Here is a 22,839-nt window from a genome sequence, read left to right as displayed (position 1 = left end):
TTTTGGCTGCGAGCTTCCAGCAGCAGCCTGAGCAGCATCTCCTCCCTGCAGCCATAGCCCAGGAACTAGGGCATCGCCTTCTCCTCCTCCCACCTCTTGCACAAAGCTCACCCAGCTTCCCAGCCGCCTCCTTTGTGTTATGCAAAAGCAGAAAGGGGCAGCTTGGGCTTCAAACAGGAGGCTGGGGACTGGCAGAGGAAGGGGTGCTGTGCTTGGAGAGGAACACTTGGGAACCCAGGGCTCAGGTGCATGCAGGGAGAGCGGGTGGATGCAGGATGAACAAGGCAACCTCGTGCAAAATCAAAGGTTTGGAGGCAAAAACCAGCAACGAGAGAGTTGTAATTCAGCTTTCTTTGTTTAAAAAAACAAACAAAAAATCCCAAAACATAAAACAACCCAAACATTTAACAGATTTGTTAACCACAGACATAAAAGAATCAAGAATACTAGAAAAAAAAATACATTGCAGGAGACATTTTGTTTTACAAGGCAATTTGATTTAAGTTACTACCGGCTGACCAGCACTCGGTCAGCTGTGGAATAGCTGTGTTAACAGGAACACAAACATTGTAAATAGCATTTACTGTAGAAGTATTAAGACTAAAAGATATTTACCCTTTAAAATAAATAGTGTCATCTACAGCAACATTTAAATTAGTAAAATATTTTTTTAAAGCAACCAAATACAACAAAATTGTAAATCAGATCTACATTTTCTTTCTGTAGGTTAAAATCTTTTTTTTTTTCTGTTAAAAAAAAATAGCACACAACAAAAATATGAACTTTAGAAGAAAGGTATCGCTGAAAAGTTGGATTACTCACTAGAAGTGAATTTCACCCTGGCTTTCATTCTGAGGGCTGGTGCAAGGTCCGGGTACCACCTAAAACTGGCCCTGTAGAGGGATTTAGGTGGGACACGGAGCCTGCTGTGCCTTCTGAGCGAGCCAGGGTTTTTCTGTGTGTGTGAAATTCGTCCCAGGCAGGAGACGTGGCCGGGTCGAATCCAAGAGCTCACCGAGCCCCTGCGCCGAGACGAATGTCACCCGACAGGAATCATTTTGGTGCAGATAGAAAGTCTCTTTTAGGCCACTTAAAAATTAATTCAGTGTTTAAAAAAATACTTTCTTTATTCTCATCAACACGTAACAGCTGGAGGAAGCAACACCCCTTCTCACGCAAGGAACGGGCAAAGAAAAAAGCAAAGAAAACCCTCTGGACATCGGTTCCTTAGGGGTGACCTCACCTGAGCTCCTGGTTCTGCCCAGCCCCGCTCGCTCTCATCCCCCCCCAGCTCCACGCAGGGCCCTCGGCTCCCCCCCAGCTGCTGGTTCCAGTTTGGACCGTGTAAACCACAAAACTTGGTGAGTGTGGGCAAAACCAGCGCAGGGTGCGACTCCTCAGCTCGTGAAGCGAGCCCCTGGAGCATCTCTTGATGCTGGGGTCCCGTGGGATGCCCTGATGTGAGTAAGGGCGCTGGAGGAGCTGCAGGAGCTGATTCCCATCGCCACTTCGAGCCCTGGTTGGCAGCCAAATGCCACCAGCTCCAGCCGTGCCGGCCTTCCCATGGCCAGAGATGCTCGTGGGGCTCTGTGGGCTGACACAAGGTTCCCATTTAGGGCTCTGCCGAGGTCACCGCACCGCCAGCAAAACCCAACACGAGCCCCAGAGGGAACTGGAGCATCACCCCTGGGCTGCCCTTTCTCAAGCCGCAGCACGAAGCGTGGCTTCAGCCACTTCTAAATGCCAAACCCCACCAGGGCCCGGTGGTTCTGCACCTTCCCTTTTGATGTCACTGGGAACGGAACAACGCAACCCACTGATGGAAAAGCCGGTGTCCCACAAGAACAGCCAGAGCGCTGTGCAAGGAGAGCATTTGGCTGTTTTCATCTTTATTTTATTAAAGCCCGAGAACACTGTAGCCTCGGTGAAAGGCACAGGCACCACCGCAGACCAAGAGGAAACCTGCAGACATCTCGTCCCAGCACCGCGTGGTGAGGAAGAGCTCTGCCCAAACACTGCTGTCCCTCCGGGCTCCGTGGCACAGCCCAGCACATGGCATGGACCCACAGAGAAGCTCCAATTTATTCCCCTGCCTGAGCCACCCACAAGGAAAGCACGTGGAGAAGAACAAAGCGGCCTCGCAGGGGCTTCCATCCAGTTGAAGGGTCTTTAATGTTTGTTCAAGCGACAGAGTCCCTTTGAACTTCGCTGTCCACAGAGGGTGCTGTTAAAAACAATAGCGTGTTTACCAGAACACGGTGTCTGGGATGGCAAACACCGCAAATACTGCAGGAAATTTAAAAAACAACAAAAAAAGCTTCCCTGTTTTTGTCCGGGAGTGCTTTGCAGAGCTGGGCAGGGCAGGTCCCCTCGCAGCCTGGGAGAAGGTTTCACAGCTGGGTTGGGAAGAGGAACCCGCGCCAAGCCACCGGCTCCCACCCCACTGTTACCCAACCCCTGTGGGATGCTATTCCACGAATACCCCTAACAACGGGCTCCCCGGGACTCTAAAATACTCGAAACCAAGCTGCATCGAAGAAGAGTGATAATGGAAAGGGGATTAGCACAACGACCAACTGCGGGCACAGCAATCACTGGCAGAAAAACGTAGCCACGGCCCCACGGCTCCGCTGCCACGATGGCTCCGGCGAGCTGGGGGCCGTGTTTGCAAGAACACTGTCACATGAAATACAGCCACGAGGTACCTCATTTAACTCTAGCTACTGTGGGGGAAGGCAAACGCACGGTCACGGTGGTTGTAGGTGTCCTCTGTGGGGAGGGCTCACCTCCCTCGGCGGGTTGTGCACAGCTTACGACAGGGTGACTGACCACAGGCTCAAGAGAGTACAAGCAAACAGTAAAAACACCGGAAAAAAAATCCACATCCAGTTCTGGGAATGATGAGAAACTTTCCGTGAGAGGTCTCTACTGCTCCCCTCACCCCCAGCGAGGCATCCCAGGCCCATTTGGAGGGAAACGAGCAGCGAGGAGGTCTCCCGTTGGGATGGATGCTCTGTTTCCACACCAAAGCCCACTGACCACGACCAGCAGACGCTCCCGTTCGCTGGCTCGAGTTAAAGCTTTTGCCCTGGACAGCAGATGGTAGCAGCAGTTCCACCCACTGGAGAAATTGCTCTAGTTGGGTTTGCTTTTTGAAATGAAATTCAGTTTTACCCCCTTATTTGTTATCTCCTTAATCTCTAGCATAAAGAACCCCTCTCTCTTACAGCCTTGCCACCAGGCTCTAGTGGAGGGGAACTATCGGCCTCAAAAAAACAGGGATAAAAGGAATCAGGCTTTGAAAGGTGAACTTTGTCCTGAACCAGGCTGAGATCTGAGCTGTGGCTGACCAAATTCAACATCTGCATGATTCTCTGCTGCTGCCTGGTTCAGTTCCTCCCTATACATCTCTTGCCATGGACACGCTGGCGAGGTCACCACGAAACCTATGACATCGATGCCAGAGCCAGCAGGTTAGTAGCACGAAAGGAAGATCTTCAGCAGCAAGTGGAAAACAATCAAAGTTCTTAAAAAGCAAGCAAGCCAGTTAAGGATTTAATTAAGATCAGTTAATAAAAAAATAAATCTCAGTGTGACATCTCCTCTTTAAAACCAGTGTGACAGGGTCACCAAGAGGATGTTTTTTATTCATGGTCTTCATCACTGATGAAACTCATCAAGAGATATGCCCAAACCAAGCAATCCCCACATGTTTGGGAGACTTGGACCCATTTCTGAGCTCTCTGTGGATTGGACTTGACTGTTAATTTACGTTGGATTGAAGTGCATTTCCTTTGCATCACAAGTTAACTCTGCTGGTATATATCAGCACAGAGAGCCTCTAAATTCAGTCCAGGCCCTGCAGGAAACCAGTCCTGAGACCATTACAGCCCCAAAAATGCAGGCTACGTGGAAGGTGAGACTGGTTCTTTAGCCATGAAACAGGTCCAGCCTAAGGAGTGATTTCCAATCACTACCCTGCAAAAACATCTCAGCCTTCAGCTGGAAGAGGATTCCTTGTAAGGAGGGAAAATTGAGCTCAGGTTTTACGGTTCATGACCTTATTTATGCAAACGTCTCTCCACAGGCTCTGAGATGCTCCAATTCATTGCACGTAGGTCCCTGAACAGCCACGCACTGGCCATAACTTTGGGTAGTTCTGCACTGCAGACATACCCAAACCAGCTGCAGTTCTCCATAGCTTAACTCATCTCGAGCAGAGCTCTAAATTAATACATTTGTAGTGCAGTCCAGCTGGCTTGGATATCTCTACACTGTAGTGCCATGGAATAACCAAAGGTTTTCGGCATGATTGTCTCACCTATTCCTGCCTCGAAGCAAAGGTGTGTGCTTGGTGAAGCAATAGCAAAGAGCTGCACGTGGATAGTTGTTGGCATAACTGTGGTCATTGTCACACGCCCTGGAACAGAAGCTGCCACCTGCTAGAACATAAATGCTTTTTTTTTTTTTTTTTTTTTTTTTTGCCAAAGAGCTTCTTAAAAGGACAAAGCATGAGCTAGTACCATTGGTGTCCTTAATGCCTCTTTTCCAAAATGACTCTATGCTAAGAGGAGAATCCAGTAGGAAGCGTTAGCTCTTGGAGGATCCCAGCTTCCAAACAGCTTAGTTTATAAAAATAATATATAGAAAAAAAAATAAAAATTGACCACCTATTTGCTAAAGCACTAGCACAGAGAAGATTTGTAACAGAGACTAGTGCAGCTCACTTGTAGGGACAAGATGCACTGGATTTCCAATTGACTATCACCTCGACTGCAGAGGCATTACGAGCAAACTGTTCAGGAAGCCTCCAGTCCCTGCTGCTTAGAGCAAACAACCTACAGCAGACCAAGATCAAAGACAGGCTCCAGCATTTTGGGGATATCTGCCCCTTTCTGCCCCCCCCCCAGAGCCGGTTGGTCCCATCTCCCCTGCAGGCACTGGTAACACGGCGTAACGGAGGGCACAGGGACAGGCAATGCAGGTAGTTCCCAGCAAAGGAGCCAGGAAAATCCCACCAGAATTTTATCTTTGACATTGGTTTAGGGGCAAGCTGAGGGCAATGAACAGGGCCACTTGCAGAGCAGAATGGTGCTCATCCCACGCTGGATGACAGCCTACCTACGGAAAACACGGAGTGAGCAAGCTGTCTTGACCTTCTGCTAACTCGTGCAATTCCCTGGGTTTCCTGGGAAGAACTCCACCCTTGGGCCTTGTGCCTGACCCAGTGCTAATCCACAGGGCCCCGGGGTTGTTCTGGTGGAGAGCATCCCAGAGAACTGGCTCAATAGCAGGGAGATAGCTTGGGTCTGAGAGTTAAAAGCCATGGCAAGGAACCCCAAGTGCTCGTTTCAGGAACACAAGGGAAGTCAGGCAAGGCCTCCTCACACCATTTCTCTGACACTAATTCTGCTCTGCCTTGTCTCGCATAAATCACTGCTGGTGGCACAACCTGGGCAGAGCCCAGAGCATCCAGCAGCAGGTATTTAGGGGTGTGTGTGTGTGTGTGACATCAGCCAAAGTCCTTAAACAACCTTAGCTTCTCAACCACCCCCCCATGACCAGGTAAGGCAGGTGGCTCGGGCTCAGGCCCACCCTGCAGCTGTGTTTCAGCACACAGCCCCAGCCCCGACACAGGCACCTTTGCACAGCTGGTGATGCTCAAACTGGGCTCGAGAGCAGATCCGCCACAGCCTGGGGGATGCACAGCTCACTGCTAACTTTAGGTTTAAAAACCCTAACGAGTTATCCTATACAGAACTAAGTACAGTCCTCAATATCACACACACACACACACACACACAGAGGCCGACTGGACTCGCTGCTGCCGGACACGCAGGACCCCTTGGAAGCCAGCGGCAGGAATTCCTCTTCCTGGTCCACGTTCGTACCAAGAACTTCTCGGGGCTGCTCGTCTGTCGGGCTAAAAGGTGGCAACAGGAAGGCTGGAGGAGGCAAGGCAGGGCAGGTGGCATGGTGTCAGACATGAAGCAGCTCTGCCGGGGTGCTCCAATGCCTGGGTTTTCTTTATGAGGGATCAGAAGTGTTTTCTCCTTGTGTCGTCTTAAAATAATATTGTGCGTTTCCTGGAGCTGAATGTCTCTGCTTTTCCTGCTTATGATTCTTGAGGAACCACTTCCATCAGTTTCTGGCACACGGCAGTTGCGTGGACTGCAGGGGAGAAAGCAAAGTATGGGTCAAAGAGGTTGCACACAGAGGGCCTGACACACATCTTGACACAGTTCTTTATACTTTGCCTCAAAGGGGCAGAGCACACGCGTTGGTTCTGAGCAGGATGAGTCCAAATACAGTTTAAGAAGTGAAAGCAAATGACCCACAGGCTGCTCTCTACTCATGCCTAGAATTTGAGCATGTAACACCAGGAGCTTTGCTCCTGAAGCAAGGATGCTGCACTGCCCCAAGAGGCTCCTGTACTTCTCGACACCAGTTTCTACTTGCATGGTGATATGGTAACTACATTTGGATGCCAGAACTGCAAACAGTCCCAACTGAGTCAGGCACAATAGCAGGAACGGGCATAGAAAACATGAGCTGACAGTTCTCCTTCCAGTTTTGAAAACATTGGCCGTATGTGCACAGCTTCTTTAGACTCAAGAACATGGGAGACGACCAGCCCAGCGTGCTGAGCCCCCTGCCTCACACTGCCATGCAGGATAGCATGGGCACAGAGATGGGAAGGGAAGCATTTCACTTCTAAGTGCGTACAGGAGAGGTGCTCAACTGGAGTAACTTTATTTTGCCACCCATTAGTTACGGAGGTTGGCATCCAACCACACCTGTGCTTTCTGCTGCTTCATTGTGCATTTGGACATCCCTAAACAGACCTGCCAGGTAAAACTAACACAATTCTAGATACACGCAAGCAAAAATAAGCTCTGACTAATCAGAGGTGATCAAATCATCTGCAACTTATGTATATGCACGTGTTTAAAGTTGACGTGTTCCTAATGGGGCATTTGCAGGATTATCATTCTGTGTCCCCAGAATATTTTCACATCAAAAGCTCTTGGTGGTAAAAAATAATTAATATGGTAATTTGTCAAGCAGACACTGCAAAAATGGCTTTTCCAGGAACCGAGCCTAATACTCAGAATAAAAAAAATGAGTGAGTGAGAGGGGAAAAAAAAAAAAAAAAGAAGAATAAGGACTGCTGAGCTTTGTTTAATGCCTTTTTCTTCTACATAAAAAGCACCCAGCTGAGGCTGGACATTTCTGCTCGTCTGCTTTTCTAGGTCAGCCTGCTGTTTGAGAGCTGGGAGACAGATGGTAGAGTTTAGTTACTTAGACAACATGGATTGACTTTCTTGATTCAGGTGTTCAGACAGAGGTTACGTGTCCAAGCACAATCTTTCCATCCCTTCAAAACACACCACAGTGCAGTACCAGCTGTTGGAAAACCTTACACAAAGATAACCTAGAAATCAGCTTCAGAAGAGAACACATCCAAGAGACATGGGATTTTCTCTTCCTTCTACTCTGCTGTCACGTTTTGATGCCTAGGAGAGCTTTGACTCGATCAGAAATATTAGCACTGTCTAAGTGATGAATTGGGACCAATTCCCAACTTAATAGCATTCAAATTTTTGGCTAACTGTGCTCAAACTGTTACACTGTTATTTCTTTTCCCTCCCAGTGCCACTAGAAAGCTATTCTCTGCTGATAAAGACCTGACTCTGTGCTTTTACGGGAGGCAGAAATTAACAATGGGTTCACTGAGTTATGCTCCACTACAAAACAACATCCAGTTCGCCAGGAGAAGAAAAAGAAAAAAGGTATTTGGCCCAAACTTTGCAACTATCACAAGTCAAGGTGCATTTTGGGTGCTTGGTAGATAAGGTAATCATCAGGTTAAAACTTGTTAGCATTAAAAAGACATTGATCAGAGCCAAGACACTGAAGCCTCCACTACAGAGACGGGAGCCAGTGCTACGAGCTGCAGCACGCTCACCAGGAAGCACTGCTGTTCTTGGAGCAAACGCCGAAGGCTGCACCCTTGCCCTTCCTCAAGTAATACTTACAGATGCCTTGGAGAACCCACTTGGGCTTGTTTTGCCACCAGACCCCGAAGAAGTAAACAGGAATCCCACTTAAGATGATTGCAAAGCCAATGGCACATTCTACTGGTGTCATCCAGAAGGAAACAGCGATGAGAAACAAGCAGGCCAGGATGAAGAAAATGGGCAGGCAGACGTTCACCTAAAAAAAGAACCCAAAGAACAGGTAAGAACTTGTATCAGGGGAAGAGGGAAAACTTTCCAGTGAAGTTTTTCCATCCTGGGGAGGGAAGGATTTCATGTCCCACTAATGGACTCTCTGTGGACAGGGCTCCTGTCTGTCCCAGTGCTCTGAACTGGGCGACTGGGACCTTAAACTGCCACAGGGTACCAAGTCAGCTAGCACTCCTCAGCAGTCCTGGAGAAGACTGAAGTAGGCTAACACCTAATGTGGGCACTCAGAGCAAACCAAAACATGGAGGCGTAGCTTGCTAAGATAGCACAAGCCTTTCTCAGCACAGTTTTTGACATTCAATTCCATACTTGAATGATTTTTTATAAAAAGCACGTGAACCAACAACATCAAATTCAGCACCAACCACAGCACAAGCCTTTGCATCTCGTTTCCCAGGGGACTCAGCTACACTGCTCTGAGCAGGGCATCTGTTGAGACCAGCCTCGGTTTTGTTGTTGTTGTAGATTTTATAAAAAGGAAAAACCAAAACAACAACAGAAAAAAACAAAGGAAATGCAAAGAGTTACTCTGGGAAGGCACTGATACAGGTCTGTGAGTTTGTTTCTCTCTGGCTCCCTGTTGCCTGGCAGAGACCTGAGTGTGCTCGGGGGGGGATGAGTGAGAAACATGCCTTTAAGGAAGGCAGACATGCTTGTGGCTGACATGATCTTGGCCTCCTACCAGACGGGATGCAGTACTGCCAAGCTGGCCAAGGACAAATAGAACAAAGTTCTCATCTCTTCAGGCGTGGGTTTGTCCGCTTTATTAAACTATTCTAAGTGAATTCCACGATGGTACAGAGCGTTTCACTGAGAGCCACAGCCCAAAGCTTGTCCTGGGGAATATGTTAGTCACTGAGAGCTTCCCACTGGGCTGCCCCACCAGAACACCCACAGCTCTGCCACCCACAGCATCCTTCGCTCAGATGTTCCCATGGCCACAGCATCTTCATCCCCTGGGCACTGAGTGCCCAGATTTGCTTTTGGCAGATTTTGATGCAGCTGGGACACCTGTGTTAGCTTGCACAACTCTTCCCCTGATGGCGACATCCTTGCAATCCCAGTCCCTTTTCCAAACAGGAAAAGCAGCAGTTCTTGCTGCACCTCCCCTGCAGCGGAGAAGGGACTTCCCCAGAGCTCGGGGACTTCCCCCAGTGAAGCCTTTAAGCCCTCAAAAATCTTGAACCAGCTGTTTCCAAGGTGGCAGGGCCTTCCCTCTGAGCACAAATGAGAAGACCCAGCACTGGGAGGACCTGATGGGCAATTCCTGCACTGCTCTCACCTTGATGGGCCTTTCCAGCTCTGGCTTCTTGTAACGCAGCCACATCATGCCAATGATGGCCAGAGCCACACACAGCCAGTTGAAGAAGCTGAAGAAGTTGATGACTGAGAAGATGTCATTGGAGAAGGCATAGAGCAGGGTCATGATGCACTGCATCCAGAAAAATAAAAGCCATTAGCAAAGGGAAAAGTAGGCAAAACCACACATATTATAGCACTAAACGTGGGAATTTTACAAGAGCTATCTGCCACAAAAAGAAGCAGGTTGATTTTTTTTTTTTTATTAAAAACTTATTTTATGCTATTTTGGTACTTGGAATGATTTTAAAACAGAAGTGGAATATGGATATGATGCGAAGGAAAATCAGAAATGGCTGTGTTTGGAGTCCCTCTCGGAATACTCTGATGGGATCGTTCCCCCAGTGCTTTTCTTAATACCAGGTCGATGCTTATCATCACAGAGCCGGGTGCTTACCGTAAAGACGAGGGATGGCACGGGAGTGAGAAGCCGAGGGTGAATCATAGACAGAATGGAAGGCAAGTGTCCTTCTCGGGATCCAACGAAGAACAGCCTGAGGTGAGGGAGACAGAGCAGTTATCACCACTGCAACCTTTAGCCCCAGGCTGGGGTTTGTCCTCTACACAAAACAAGCAGGGACAGCTCGAGATCAGCCTAGACAGTGCTGAGGCAGCAAGACTGAAATGCCCAAACTCCAGGTTTTCCACCTTAGTGGTGCACTGCACGATGCCAACTGTGCCTTCTTTTGGTAGTCACTGGTTCAAGAGTGGGGCCCTCCAGGGTCAGCCCCCAGTGTTCTGCACGTATGCACACTGTGAAATATCTGTCTTAAAAAGAAGTCTGGAGATGGGCAAGGAACGCAAGAAATCATACGTTTATATCCTCCTTTCCAGAGCGAACAATTAAGTGACTTTCCTAAGATAACCCAGGAGATGCATGTCAGACCTGGAACGTCCTCAGCCCTTGTCCTGCCCCATCCTTTCTCCTCATTCTGGAGAAATTCTCAGTCCTGAAGTTTCGTAAGTTTCTGGTTTTCATTAAAACCATTTTTTTTCTGAGGTTCAAGCCTGTGTTTGTTTATGTTCTAATAACTTCAACAGGACTTTGCCCAGAGGACAGAAAACTAAGACCACTGCAAGGCTTTCTTTTAAACTGGATATGATTTTAAAGCCTTTTTTTTTTTTTCCCTCCATCATTTCCCACATGGCCTCCAGACCCTTTAGACTTTGTGTCTACCCACAGCCACTCTTCAGAGGACACTTATTCCAAACCAAGAGGCATTAACCACTGCTTGTAAACAAATGCCACAAAACTGAGCAAAAGTAGTACCGGGAAGAAGTGAAGAGAGATCCATTAACGGATCCAAAGCACGATAAGCCAACAAAGACGGGTATGATCCAGGACATGACGCCAAGGTGGTAATTCCCGAAGTCCTAAACAGGAGGGGCAACAAGACAGTCCCGTCACACCCGAATGCCCAAGAGAACTCACAGCTGCCTACAAAAGCTTTAACATTTACAGAAATCTGAACAATTAACATGCTTTCATGGCTCAAGCTATTAAGGCTTTTTCCACTTCGCCATTTGCTGCTCCTCCTTCCTCAAAAAGCATTTTACAGAATTGCAAAAAAACAGCAGAAAGCCCTTCCCTCAGGGTCAGGAGACAAGATTTATTGAAGCAGTTGTCCAAAAGCTCAAGACCAAATGAAAACTGTGAGCAGATTCAGCCATTCGGATATTGCCAACTGCACGTGTGGAGCTGAGTAAGGACACTGGGACACAGCTCCTTATAAATGCAGTGACCCAGTCATAGTTTAGTGTTACAGACTGACCCCACATTGCTTCACTGCAGTTTCAGGCCATCACAATCATCCTGATTTCAACAGACGTGCAAACAAACACAACCAGAGCACCAAAACGCCGGCTGGTATCTCCAGTAACTCCCCACAGCATACTTGCAGGCTGGAGCTGGGGCTCTGCCCCAGTCTGAAGGGTGTCATGCTGTCACCTGATGGCCCAGGCTAACTTACCCTGGACCAGGAGATTCCCCCTGAAGCACTGAACAATCCTGGTCACAGTCTGATTGCAAGGTCATACCATGCTGCTCACTTCTGAAGCAATCAGGATTTCTGACCGCAATGCCATTTTAATTAATAGAAGTACTGTCTTTCTCTCTTAATTAAAACAAGGAGGATACAGAGAGAAAACAGTCTAATTCAGTATTGACTGAGTGACCTTTTCCCATAAGCATCATGCTCTGATAAATGATGGGAAGTCATGCAGCCAGCAGCAACCTTGTGTATTTACGAATGAAGAGCAGTGCTAACTGACCATCCACCCTTGCTATTGTCTGAGATTAATCCCACTTGGTAGCATGCTGTTCTTCCCTGCTCCCGTCACAGTTGCTCTTTATCTCCTGTCATTTATTTTTTATTTTTTATAATCAGCCATGAGCAGCGTGGAACAACCTGGGAGACGTACGCAGAGATTGTAAGTCTGATTTGAGCAGCCCTGAAAAACAGATGAGTCATATCAGCAATGCACCTATCTTACCACGGCCACGGCTTCGGACGCCAGCATCTGGTCCGTCGACAGGGTTGTGAAGTAAGCCAAGTTTGTCAGCACATAAACCAAAGTGACTACAGGTAGTGAGATGATGATAGCCAGAGGCAGGTTTCTAGAAAGAAAATATAAATTGTAATGGAGCTCTGCAGTTCGGAGGGGAGCCACTGATGCCAGGGAATGCTAAGGGCTCGTCCTGCAGCCCTTCTGCATTCACTTAAAGTTGGCATGAGCCATGCTGCTCCCCTTTGGCTCTTCAGCTTGCACAGTTTCTAACCACACTCCGCTCCTCCAGGAGAGGAGAAAATGCCCACACAGTGATAGCCTGGAGGCTGACAGATGTAGAGTGAAGGATTATGGCAGAAGGGACTTTTTACATGGAGAGACTCTGGGTGTCTGGGCAAGCAGCAATCCAAGACCACTGCAAAGGCAATCAATTAAAACTAAAACCCCATGTCTCTTCCCAGCTAGCAGCATTAGCACATACATTCTTCTGGACAAGAGAGAAGCGTTTGTGCTGGTGGCTGTCTTGTGGGAGATGGAAAGATCAGGGACTGAGTGGGCAGTTTTTAGGCCCTAAGCTCTGTGCAGCTGCCTGCTGCAAGTGAGTTCAAAGCAAGTGGGTTCAAACACAAGCTGAGCACGTCTGTAAAGATGAGGCTGCGTTGGTACAAATTTGCCTTTCCCAATAGCCTAACCTCATTTGTGAGTAGAAACTGAAAAAGGAAAGCCTGCTCGATTCTACATACAATTGGTCCAGTGGAGTTCAAAAACGCCACTGGAGGTGAAAGTCAAATACCATGACTGCATTCAGAAGACAAGAAAATAATTGCAAACTGCAAAAACTTTTTTTATAAAAATGTTTGTCAAGGAAAGAACATGTGAAATCTTAGACTTCCCAGTAAGCACTAATCACTGCCAGGGTCAGCCAGAAATGGGCTCTTGCACAACTGATCCCAAAGCCCATGCTGACAGAGGGATTGCAACTTCCCTACAAGCAAAAGCTATTTTTCACTCTGGTGAGGCACATCTTCATCTCATCAGGTCCCCTTGCAAAGCTCTGGAAGGCAGAAACAGTGCAGAAGGTGGCCTAATGCTTGACAGAAAAGGAAGAGCACATGACAAATACATGTACGTACAAACACTGCTGGGGGAGTTTACACAAGATAGTAATAAAGCCGTAAGTGCCTCTTCCTCGCCTGTAATTCAGAGAGGTGCCATGCTAAGGAAACAGGGCTTTACAACAACAGAGATAACATCAGCAGTACAGGAAAGCTGTGTAAGCAGCAGCCCTTCTCATACTGAGATTATTATTCCCCTTCCCCTAATCCAGGGAAGAACAATGCTATTAGCCTATCTAATTTTCCACTTCCCTAGAAAGAGATCTTGGCTTCTGGGCTGATTAGCAATTTGTTACATGCACGAGACAGCCACAAGGCAAGGCCTTCCCAAGAAAAACAAGTTTTCCTCCCATAGAAATCATCGCAAGACCCACACCTACCTGTAGGGATTTATCATCTCTTCTGTAACAAAATTCAAGTAATTCCTGTAATTGAAAAAGAACAGTGATAAAGTCTGGTTAGTCCATGAGTAAAGGAAACCCTTCATCTTAAATGTCTGCGAGGGAATTTTAGGTGGGATAGAGAGACCAAACCTTGCTGAAAGACTTAGAATTGGTGATGCCTAGTTCAAGATCTACAGCACAAAACCTGCAAAAGCACACAGCCTGGACGGTGCTGGTGGATCTAGCACACCATGCTGCCAGCTTCCTTGCAAGAGGAGAGGTGGCTGCAGGCTAAAAGCTGGGCCCACGAGTGACAGAGTCACCCTCCAGGCAATGGGGATGGCTGCAAGTAGCCTGCAGATGAAGCAGGCTCCTTGAGCTTGGAAGTGTTCAAAGGGGCTGACAACAAAGTGCAGTTGGGTGCTGTCAGAGGTGGACACAGCAGTCTCTGCTTTGCAATACCCAAATCTGTTGGTATGCAGCAAATCTCTCCTCTACAAGATAAAACCACCCTCCTGCTTTTTTTTCTTAATATCACCCAGGAGATAAACCGAGCAACCCGTAATCTACTGCCTCTTTTAAATCCCACCATCACTGCCACTTTGTGCTTCTCTAACTTGGCTGGAAACTGCTTGTGAAGAATGACTTTTTAAATTACTGGGCAAACCCAGGGCAGCTAGCTGCCTCTGCTCTCTGCTAACAAGAGATGGAAGGTCCTGGATCACACTCTTTCTGTAAACACAAGCTAGGGACAAAAGGAAGGACCTACAGCTTTTAGGTCTACACTAAAATTAGCGTAGCACACTAGCATGTAGGTTTATACGCTTAAAAAAAGGAAGAAAACTGCATCTTACCACCCTCCATAGGCAAAAAGACCACTGTACAAAGCTAACACGATGTTCCCCACGCCCACGTTCGTGCCTTTAAAGGAGTGCTCGGGAGTCAGGCTTGTCACATCACCTGCGGAGAAGAAAAACAAGAAAAGACCACTGTTAAGACACTTGGTTATCCTGCTGATGTATTTTGGGTTGTGTCGAGGAGCACCTGCACTCATGTATATTGTGCTGATTCCTCCAGTTTTACAGTGATTAATTCAGCCGGTGTAATGCACCAAATAATCAGGCCCAAATGCACCATCTCGAGCAGCCAGCCGTTAACAAGTACTCAAACTTTCTCACACGGCACCGTGCTATCACCAAGGTAATCTCCCAGATAGCTCCCTGCACAGAAAAACACATTCTGGGGACCTTCCGGCTGGAAGATGCTACGCAAACAGATATTGTCGCATTGTCTTCTCAACTGAAAGCTGCTTTCGTTCGATAAAAACCCAGGATTTCCTCCAGCCACCTGATAAAGCAGAGGGTTACGGCAGTCCCTTTGATTGTGGGAAGTTAGATTTTTCAGAGCTCGAATATCTGAAGTTCGCTTCTTTAGGGCTCGAGTGTCAAAAGTTCCTGTTATGGATCAGCTTTTGAAATAAAAAGCCATAAATAGAGGTCCCAATTGTACTTTTGGTAAGAAGTCTCTCAGAGCAGCCAAAGGTTTATTTATTTTGCTTTAAAATGCCCTGCGGGTGTTTTGTTCCCTGCCTTTTGATGTGGAGCCTCCGTGCGCGCCTGGCTTGGCGAAGTCACCCTCCCTTCCGCGGAGGCAGCGCTCGCTCCCTCGGTGAGGAAGGAAGGGGAGCGAGGCAGGGTTTGGTACCACACGTCTGCACCCAGGGAGCCCTCTCGCAGCCCTTGTGATTCCTCTTAGGGCAGGGATCTTTACTAATCACCCAAGCAACTGCATCACATGGCAGTCAGCAGCGTCTGGAGCTTAACCCTTCATCTCTTAGCGCACGGTACCCCACACTCTCCTCTGGGGAAAGAAAAGGGTCATTAACAATATAAGGCTTTTTTTCCTCAAATGGCACGTTCTTTCTATGTCACAGTGGGAAGTTTCACCCCTCTATGCTGCCAAGAGCTGTTTGCAGATGCTGGGTAACATAATATGGATGCTCAGACCTTTTACCACGTGGCATTATGCTCGCAGCAGGGTAAAGGAGCAGCAGCACTGCTGGAGCATCCTTCCTGCTGTGGGGCTTTGCGAGGTGCTGCTCCAGATCTGTGCATGGCAGAACTGCATCTCGTCTTTCACCCTCTCCCCCTGTCCCTCAGGCTCTGTTCCCCATCCTTTCCATCACTCCTCTTCACCTCATTTCTCCCTCCTGCTCAGCCCTAACCAGGGCTCTGAATCCTCCTTCCCCCATCCACAGTTGGTAGCAGTAGTATGAAAATAGCAGATAGAAAACCAGGGCAGCGGGCAGAGGAAAATACAGAAACTGAGATAAAACACTGATGTGACTCGTCTAAAATCAGCCAAGAAACTGATAGAGGCTACAAAGCAGGGCCCAGCTGCCAGAGCTTGAATGAAATGAGGTACTGAAACAGGAGAGCTGGGTGGAAACACAAAGAGACTGATGCAATGCTGCAAGTTTGACCTTAATTCCTGGCTTACAGGTTCAGACATATAATCTTAATTTAGCATTAATGCCCTGGCCTGGCTCTGAACAACAATGCTGAGCCGGAGGTGGGTGTGCATGGTATCACTTTCTGCTTGATCCCTCAGCCTCAGCTTCCCTTAGTTTATTTTCTGCACCTCCTGAATAATTACCAGCCTAGTTCTTTCCAGGTCTTTTGTTAAGGGAATAAGATACACTTTTCATTAACAGTGATTATAATTAGTTACTGGAACCATGCACAGATGGTCTGGGAGAGCAGGAGAGATCTCCAGGCATTTCAGACACCCCTCGGGATGTCTCCTCTCAAAGGTCTGCTCGTGCTCTGCCAGTGACCCAGCTCTCACTGGGACCAAGAGATCACCCAAGGCAAGGGATCACCACCTTCACCGATCCAGGAGGAACCAGGGCACAAACAGCATCATCCCCCAGGTTCAGACTTCCACTTCTTGTCCTCAGCTGGACAACAGCTTCCACCAAAAGCCTCTGGCACAGAGAAAAGCTCACAGATGAAACTGTTCTGTCTTTCAATGCATCTGCATGTTGTGCTGTGAGTTCCCAAACCTGGCCCAGAAGCTGCGTGCTGTGGCCACCAAGGAAGGGCTGAGCTGCTGCTCTCATGCAGCTGGCCAGGAAGGGAGGAGAACATCACCCGAAACCAGACTGAGGAAGTGCCAGCCACGTGGGGACAGCAGGCATCTGTAAGCCCCCGGGCTAGGAAGAGTCTATGCCTTGCTTGGTGGCCCGCTGAGCTGTACAGACATCTGGCTGTGCGTCGGGACAGTCTGCCTCCAGGACACACCAACAAACAGAGGGAAAATGGAGCATGGAGGTGGCACTGGAGTAAAGAAAGACAAACAAAGTCTGATGGTTCATTGCACTGTGGGTGGGGGAGGCGGTGGCTGGATGCAGGGGTAGATTGGTGGGACGTAACTAATTACTCACACACTTCGTCCTAACACACACCCAACTCATCTCGCTGCAGCCCCTGGCCCAGAGGTGGCAAATGATTAAATAACCAGAGCACCTGACATTTTTTCCCACTCCAAAAGGACAAGGTCTTATTCTCAGGTGTCCGTGATGCCTCTTTGCCACTGTTTTTGCTCCCTTCATGCTTTATTGCTTCCTGGTTGCATGGCAGGAGCCCGGGCTCCTTATCAAGCCTGCCCTGAAGGTGACGTCTCGGCTGAGCACCCGTCCCCTCCTGCCACCACTACAAAGCCCTGTCCCGCCCTGCCAGCCAGCAGATCACCAGAAAAATAATCATTTGTGCCTGCCGGCGACACCTTCACAGACATAACTAGCACCACATCACACGCCTTGGGGCAAAAAAAAAAATATCAAAAAAAAAACACCCAAAAAGCCAACAAAGTCCAGCACCTATGCCAGAAAGGTATGCCAGATGTCTTCCTGCTGTAAAACACAGCGGGTAAGCTCTGAGTGTGCCCACACCTAGCCCTGACCTCCACCATGTCCCCCCTTGTTCTTACGCTCACCCCCAGGTGATTGCTGGAGACTGGGGACACTGGGCTGGATGGTGCCGCATGGTTGTCTCACCTCCCTTCTCAAATAGGAAGCACTTAGGAGCTCCTGCTGTTCCAAACGGAGGCATGAACTTGTGCTCCAGACAGACGCTCCCCATCTGCCTCTTTCAAGCCCGAACGTACCCAGTTGAAGCCTCCAGACAGACCTCGGATCAAATCAACAATAACAAATTTGCAGGCGAGACTGCCAAGCACGGCTTCGACTGCTCCCACAGAGCAAGGGGGTTGTCAGCGAGCACATCCCAGCCCAATGGGATGTTTTTTGTTTTTTTTTTTGCTGCGGGCAAAGACAAGCTCTGCTCATCCTCCCGGGCTCCTGCATCCTCTCCGTGCCACGCTGCTGCTGCCGGCTCTGCAGACAGCCGCCGCCGCTCTCCAGGCAGTGCCCTGCCCGTGCCTGGCACCCTGGTGATCTGAAACCTGGTTTGAACTGGCTGTTCAACTGCACTCTGCTCTACAATTAACCAAATTAAAGTAACAAGCTCTGACATAAACCCCATTTGCTGATCTTGCCAGCTGCCAAGACTCTGGTAATTGCGCCAGCGAGCGATGGGTCACCTGGGGCCTTCCTGCGGGAGGGCCCTATTTCAGGCCACGCGCGGCATGTTCAGACCCTCTCTTTTGAGAAATGTTTCATTTGCGCCTCGGTCGTGTCCGTTCCAGTCTTAACAGCAAAGCAATCTTCTGTTGCAGAAAGCCGTTAATCATAATTAAGGATTTTTAACTTGCCTGAACAGCGAGGGGAGGGAACACAGCCATGGAGAGTACTCGGCAGGAGAGGGGGCGTGCGGTGGGGGCATGCAGTGCATCTCCCTCGCAGAGGAAACAGAGCCAGGGAAAAATATGTTGTATGTACAAACAAAAAAACCCAAAGGAGAAGATCCACTCAGCTGTTGAGCCACTTCCTGGGAAAAGCAGTGAAAGTTCAACTGACTGAGTCAGAAAAACAAGACAATAAGGAGCTCACAGGCGCCAGGGTTAGGAGAGCATCTGCAGCAGCTTGCAGCTCCCCGGGACGTGCCCACTTGGTAGCTGCAGAAGTTGTTTGCTTCTCCCTGATTGCTGTTGCTGGCCTTCATGCTCTGCTCCTGCTCTGCATTACACAGTTTTGTACAGCAGCTTTTAAACTTGGGCCCTGTAGCAGGCGAGTTTATGGGGGTCTGTTAACGGTCTGAAAGACACCTCTGGAAATCCTGGACCAGCAGAGAGTATCCAAGGAGGAGCCAGAGCTCCTGGGATACGTTCCTGATTCTCATCACGGGCTGTGGACAAGTTATGGCACCTCTCATTTCAATTGCTTCCTTCTGTTTTATGGAGAAACGCCTCTCCTCCCAGTGCTTTGTAAATACCATTCATAAGGAGCTATTATTTCTCCTTTGGGCTGAAGCTGAGGGTCCGTGCTGCTGGATTCACTGCCCCACAACACCCTACCAGGTCCATCACAGACCTCAAGGCATTCAGGGAGTCTAGAGTCTGCAGAAGAGTTAGCTGCTCCCTGGAGCTGTGTACACGCACTAACAGGAGTGGGAGAGGACTCTCTCACTCACCTTCCTAGATTGAGAAATTCCTAAATACCTTGCTCTGCATGGGAATTTGCCTACATCCACTAGCTGCAGACAAAATCTTCCTAAGTTTCTGAAAGCTGAGGAACTAAGATCTTGAGCTTCCCACCTCCTCCTTTTGCAGTGGTCCACCAGAGCACGACTCGAGCCAGACAAGTTTTATTTACCTTTCCTACCTCCTCTGCATCTCGCTGATACAACCAGCGTTGCTTCTACCCTCCTCCTCTTGTGCAAACACCTCCTGGATTTTCACAACCTCCTTGTCTGCCAGCATAACGTTTGCTGATGAAACATAAATAAGCAGACCCAGGAGCAGCATTGCAAGCCCTGGAGTGAGGCTGAACTACAGGCAGCCAGGTGCACGGCACAGAACATCCCATGCCTTGTCCAGCAGCCAGAAAACTGAGGCAACGCAGAGACCCTGGAAGAACAGGGTCGCTTTGATCCTCGGCACTGCATAGAAAGGTATTTCCTAAATGCCTCCTTGTCTACCCCGATCAGGGTAGATGAACAGCAAGGTGCTAACCCTAGACAAACCACCCACTGGGTTTCCAGCCACTTGCTGTAAGCTTGGTTTTTCTTTGCTTATTTGCACAACGCGTTCAATCCACATCCATAGAAACTTGGGATTGAGAAGGACAAACAAAACCGAGCCACCTGACCAGGCTCTAAAGAAGGCAAAGAGGGGCTAACTAGAGCCAAACAGTTTGATGTGCAAGACAGCCAAGAACATTTGGGCAGGACAGATCACCAGCACGTCACCCAGACCTCCTTGAATCAGAAATGAAGACTGTTAACTGCAAGGCCATTAAGAGTGCGAAAGGATCAATATAAAAATACAGGCAAAACACCACATGCATGCACACACACGACTGCTGACTGTATTGATACACCTTAGGCATCAACGACTGCTTCTGCTGCACCCGAAGACTCGAGAGAGGACACCCAGACAGAGATGCAAAGAAGCAAAGTGCAAATACCAAAGTATTAGCTACTCTCTAGATAAATACGTCTGCATTGCTGGGATAGCTGCACTTGGAAAACTGAGAAGTCAACAGAGCCTCTCATGGCAGCTGCCTTAACACCCACTCAGCTCACAACAGGAGAGAGCAGGGTGCCCTGGGGCACATGTAAGATACACTCCTTAGGCTCCAACACAAGACACCCACCTTCATCCAGCCTAGTAGTTGGCAGTTCCTTCAGAATAACCGACATGAGCAACACGTAACATGCTACATCCATAACTCCTTGGAATAAAAGCTTTTCAGGTGTCAGGGTACATTTCTACCCTGAGGAGTTAATGCAGCTATGAACCTTCACATAAGATATTAAACAGTTCACTCATCGTTACTAAAACCCAAGCTTTCAGGGCGTGCAGAAAGAGCCTCTCAAGCTTGCAATGATCACAACAAGGAGCACAGGTCACCGACTGCTTCTGAATTTTGTTGCTGCTGTTGTTGTCATTAAATGCATTTTATTTATTTTTGGACAGGCAACTTCACATTTGTGAAACACAAAAGCCCCAGCAAGCTGAACTCTATCCTTGAATCCATAATTGCCAAGAATTTTCTGGGCAGAGCGGGCAAGAAACAAGTTGGCTGAGCAGAAACGAACCAACAAACCAGAACAGGCAAGCTGCATAACACTAACCTGCCATGCCCACCTGGCCCCAGCATCTGAATTCACCTTTGGCTGGAGATGAAATCAAAGATTAGAGAGTGAGAGGCCCATAAAACATAATTGTGTTGTATCAGCCCTCCAGCATTAAGATGCCTGATTAATCTCCAACATGTGCTTGATGTGATTTAGAGGTGCAGAATGCTGGCAGCTTTCCCAGCTTCCTTGTTCGTGCCCTCCTGCAGCACAGGCTTCCACTTTCCGTGCTCTCTGCTAACAAGAGGGTGAGTAAGGGAAGCTATTGTGCTTTTCTTCAAAGCTTAGTCTTAGTAAAATATTTTGTTGGGAATTATGAAATATGAATTTCTGAATGCCAATATAACAAGAAACAGCATGGGCAGCTGCAGGGCACACTCTTCTTGCAATCTTTTGTGCACAAGCCTCAGCCCCAACTTGCAGGGACACAATCAAAAGCTGGAGGAACATTTACTAACCATAGGCTTTGCCTCATCTCTGCCAAAGAGGATCTACAGTGCAAGTTAATCATGATCCATCTGGGTAAACACCCATCTGGTTTGGTTTTGGCCTCCAAATGCATCTCAGACACCTACAGCTCCACCACCAGAAGATTCCCATGTCCTGGGTTGTGTCCTAGAGACATCCCTTGGGCGAGCTGCTCCCTCCAAGCACAGACAGCGACGCAGCAGCCACCCTGCTGCATGCAGAGACAATGCTGCCCGCTGCATCTAACTTCAGCTATCAAAAAAACAGGCCATGGCTGGTGTGGCAGAAAATGAAAAAGAAAATCACTTAAAAACGAACTCCTAAATACTGATTTGCTGTTCAGATTCATTCTTGGGTTTACTCTATGAACATGAGAGGTTATGAGAGCTGGTCAAAGGAGAATTTGTGGCAGATTTCTTTAGTATGCTAAGTACTTAGTTCTTTCTAAATGTCTGAGTGACAAAGTGTAGGTACACAAGAAAGACAATTCAGACAATGACAACGCTTGTTTTCTCCTAGTATCTGTGTGTGAGGGGCTTGGAGTAGCCTAACATTTTGATTACCTGCCATGAAATGCAAGTTCTGTCATTTCAGCAGGACCCCTCGAGAGAAATCCTACCCCCTCAGCTAAGAGCTGTATTGCCTCCTCTGTTGTTTGCTGAATTTATCTGCTCAATCCTTGACTCTTGTGACAGATTTGGCCCAAGTGGCTTTTCTTGGACATTCAGCTGATGTTGCCACTGGCAGCAGAGAAGAAAACCTCAGAGGAAAGGAAGAGGGAGTAAACTCCCTCAGGTCTTAATCACAGGATTAGCCACACACACACTGCAAATAAAAAAAAGTTTGGATAAGAAACTAGCAAAATAACCCTCACAGAGAAAGAGATCAAATAGGCTTTTTTTCTAGGAAAAGGATTTGAAAATGAAAGTACCACCCAGATGTGCATGCACACACAGCACCAAGATGTTGCTCTGCAGCTGGAGTACTTAGATGGCATTTTTATTAGGCTTCACAGACATGCGAAACACATTAATTCATGACTGAATGGTTGGACCTTCATTTCTGCATTTTTAGAAACCCTCCCATGCTGAGTTTAAAATTTGCCAGCCAGAAGGGCATCCCTAAATACCCCATTACAGAGGGCAAACAATATCGGTGGGGGCTGTGCCAGTGCTGGCTAATATTACACACACCAATTTAAAGAAAGGGCAACATGAAAAGCAAGATTCCTTGCCTAGTCAAAATTCTCCATGGCAAATGTCTGGAGTTAAACCTGTGTACTTTGTCCTTAATTCACCTTGTGCTTGTTCAGCAAATGCAGCTCTGCTGGCCTCTGACAAGCACAACGAAGGGAGCTAGACAGACAATGCTGACTGTCGCCAACAAAACAGGCACTTGAGGCACTGCACACAAGAAATTTAAGATCAGAAATAAGGCATTGAGAGGGAAAAGGGGCAATAACCTCAATAAAATTAATTGAGTGTCACATTTTGTTTCC

The 22,839-nt window shown here is 48.1% G+C and overlaps 1 protein-coding gene across 1 annotated transcript in view; it reads right to left on the bottom strand.

The window, feature by feature from the left end:
• Positions 1–336: 336 nt before the first annotated feature.
• The window catches only part of SLC7A5 (solute carrier family 7 member 5), a 39,709-nt gene continuing 17,206 nt past the window's right edge, over positions 337–22,839 (bottom strand). Inside the window, exons 3-10 of the mRNA XM_027465794.3 lie at positions 14,469–14,574; positions 13,612–13,656; positions 12,102–12,225; positions 10,879–10,982; positions 10,006–10,102; positions 9,532–9,681; positions 8,040–8,217; positions 337–6,171 (exon numbers count right to left, since the gene is read on the bottom strand). Of these exons, the coding sequence (XP_027321595.2) occupies positions 6,116–6,171; positions 8,040–8,217; positions 9,532–9,681; positions 10,006–10,102; positions 10,879–10,982; positions 12,102–12,225; positions 13,612–13,656; positions 14,469–14,574 (860 nt within the window). The 3' untranslated portion in view covers positions 337–6,115. The remainder of the gene's footprint in view (positions 6,172–8,039; positions 8,218–9,531; positions 9,682–10,005; positions 10,103–10,878; positions 10,983–12,101; positions 12,226–13,611; positions 13,657–14,468; positions 14,575–22,839) is intronic.

The sequence above is a fragment of the Anas platyrhynchos genome, chromosome 12, assembly GCF_047663525.1.
Source record: "Anas platyrhynchos isolate ZD024472 breed Pekin duck chromosome 12, IASCAAS_PekinDuck_T2T, whole genome shotgun sequence".
NCBI classification, from domain to species: domain Eukaryota; kingdom Metazoa; phylum Chordata; class Aves; order Anseriformes; family Anatidae; genus Anas; species Anas platyrhynchos.
This window is presented reverse-complemented; position numbering and strand designations above follow the sequence as displayed.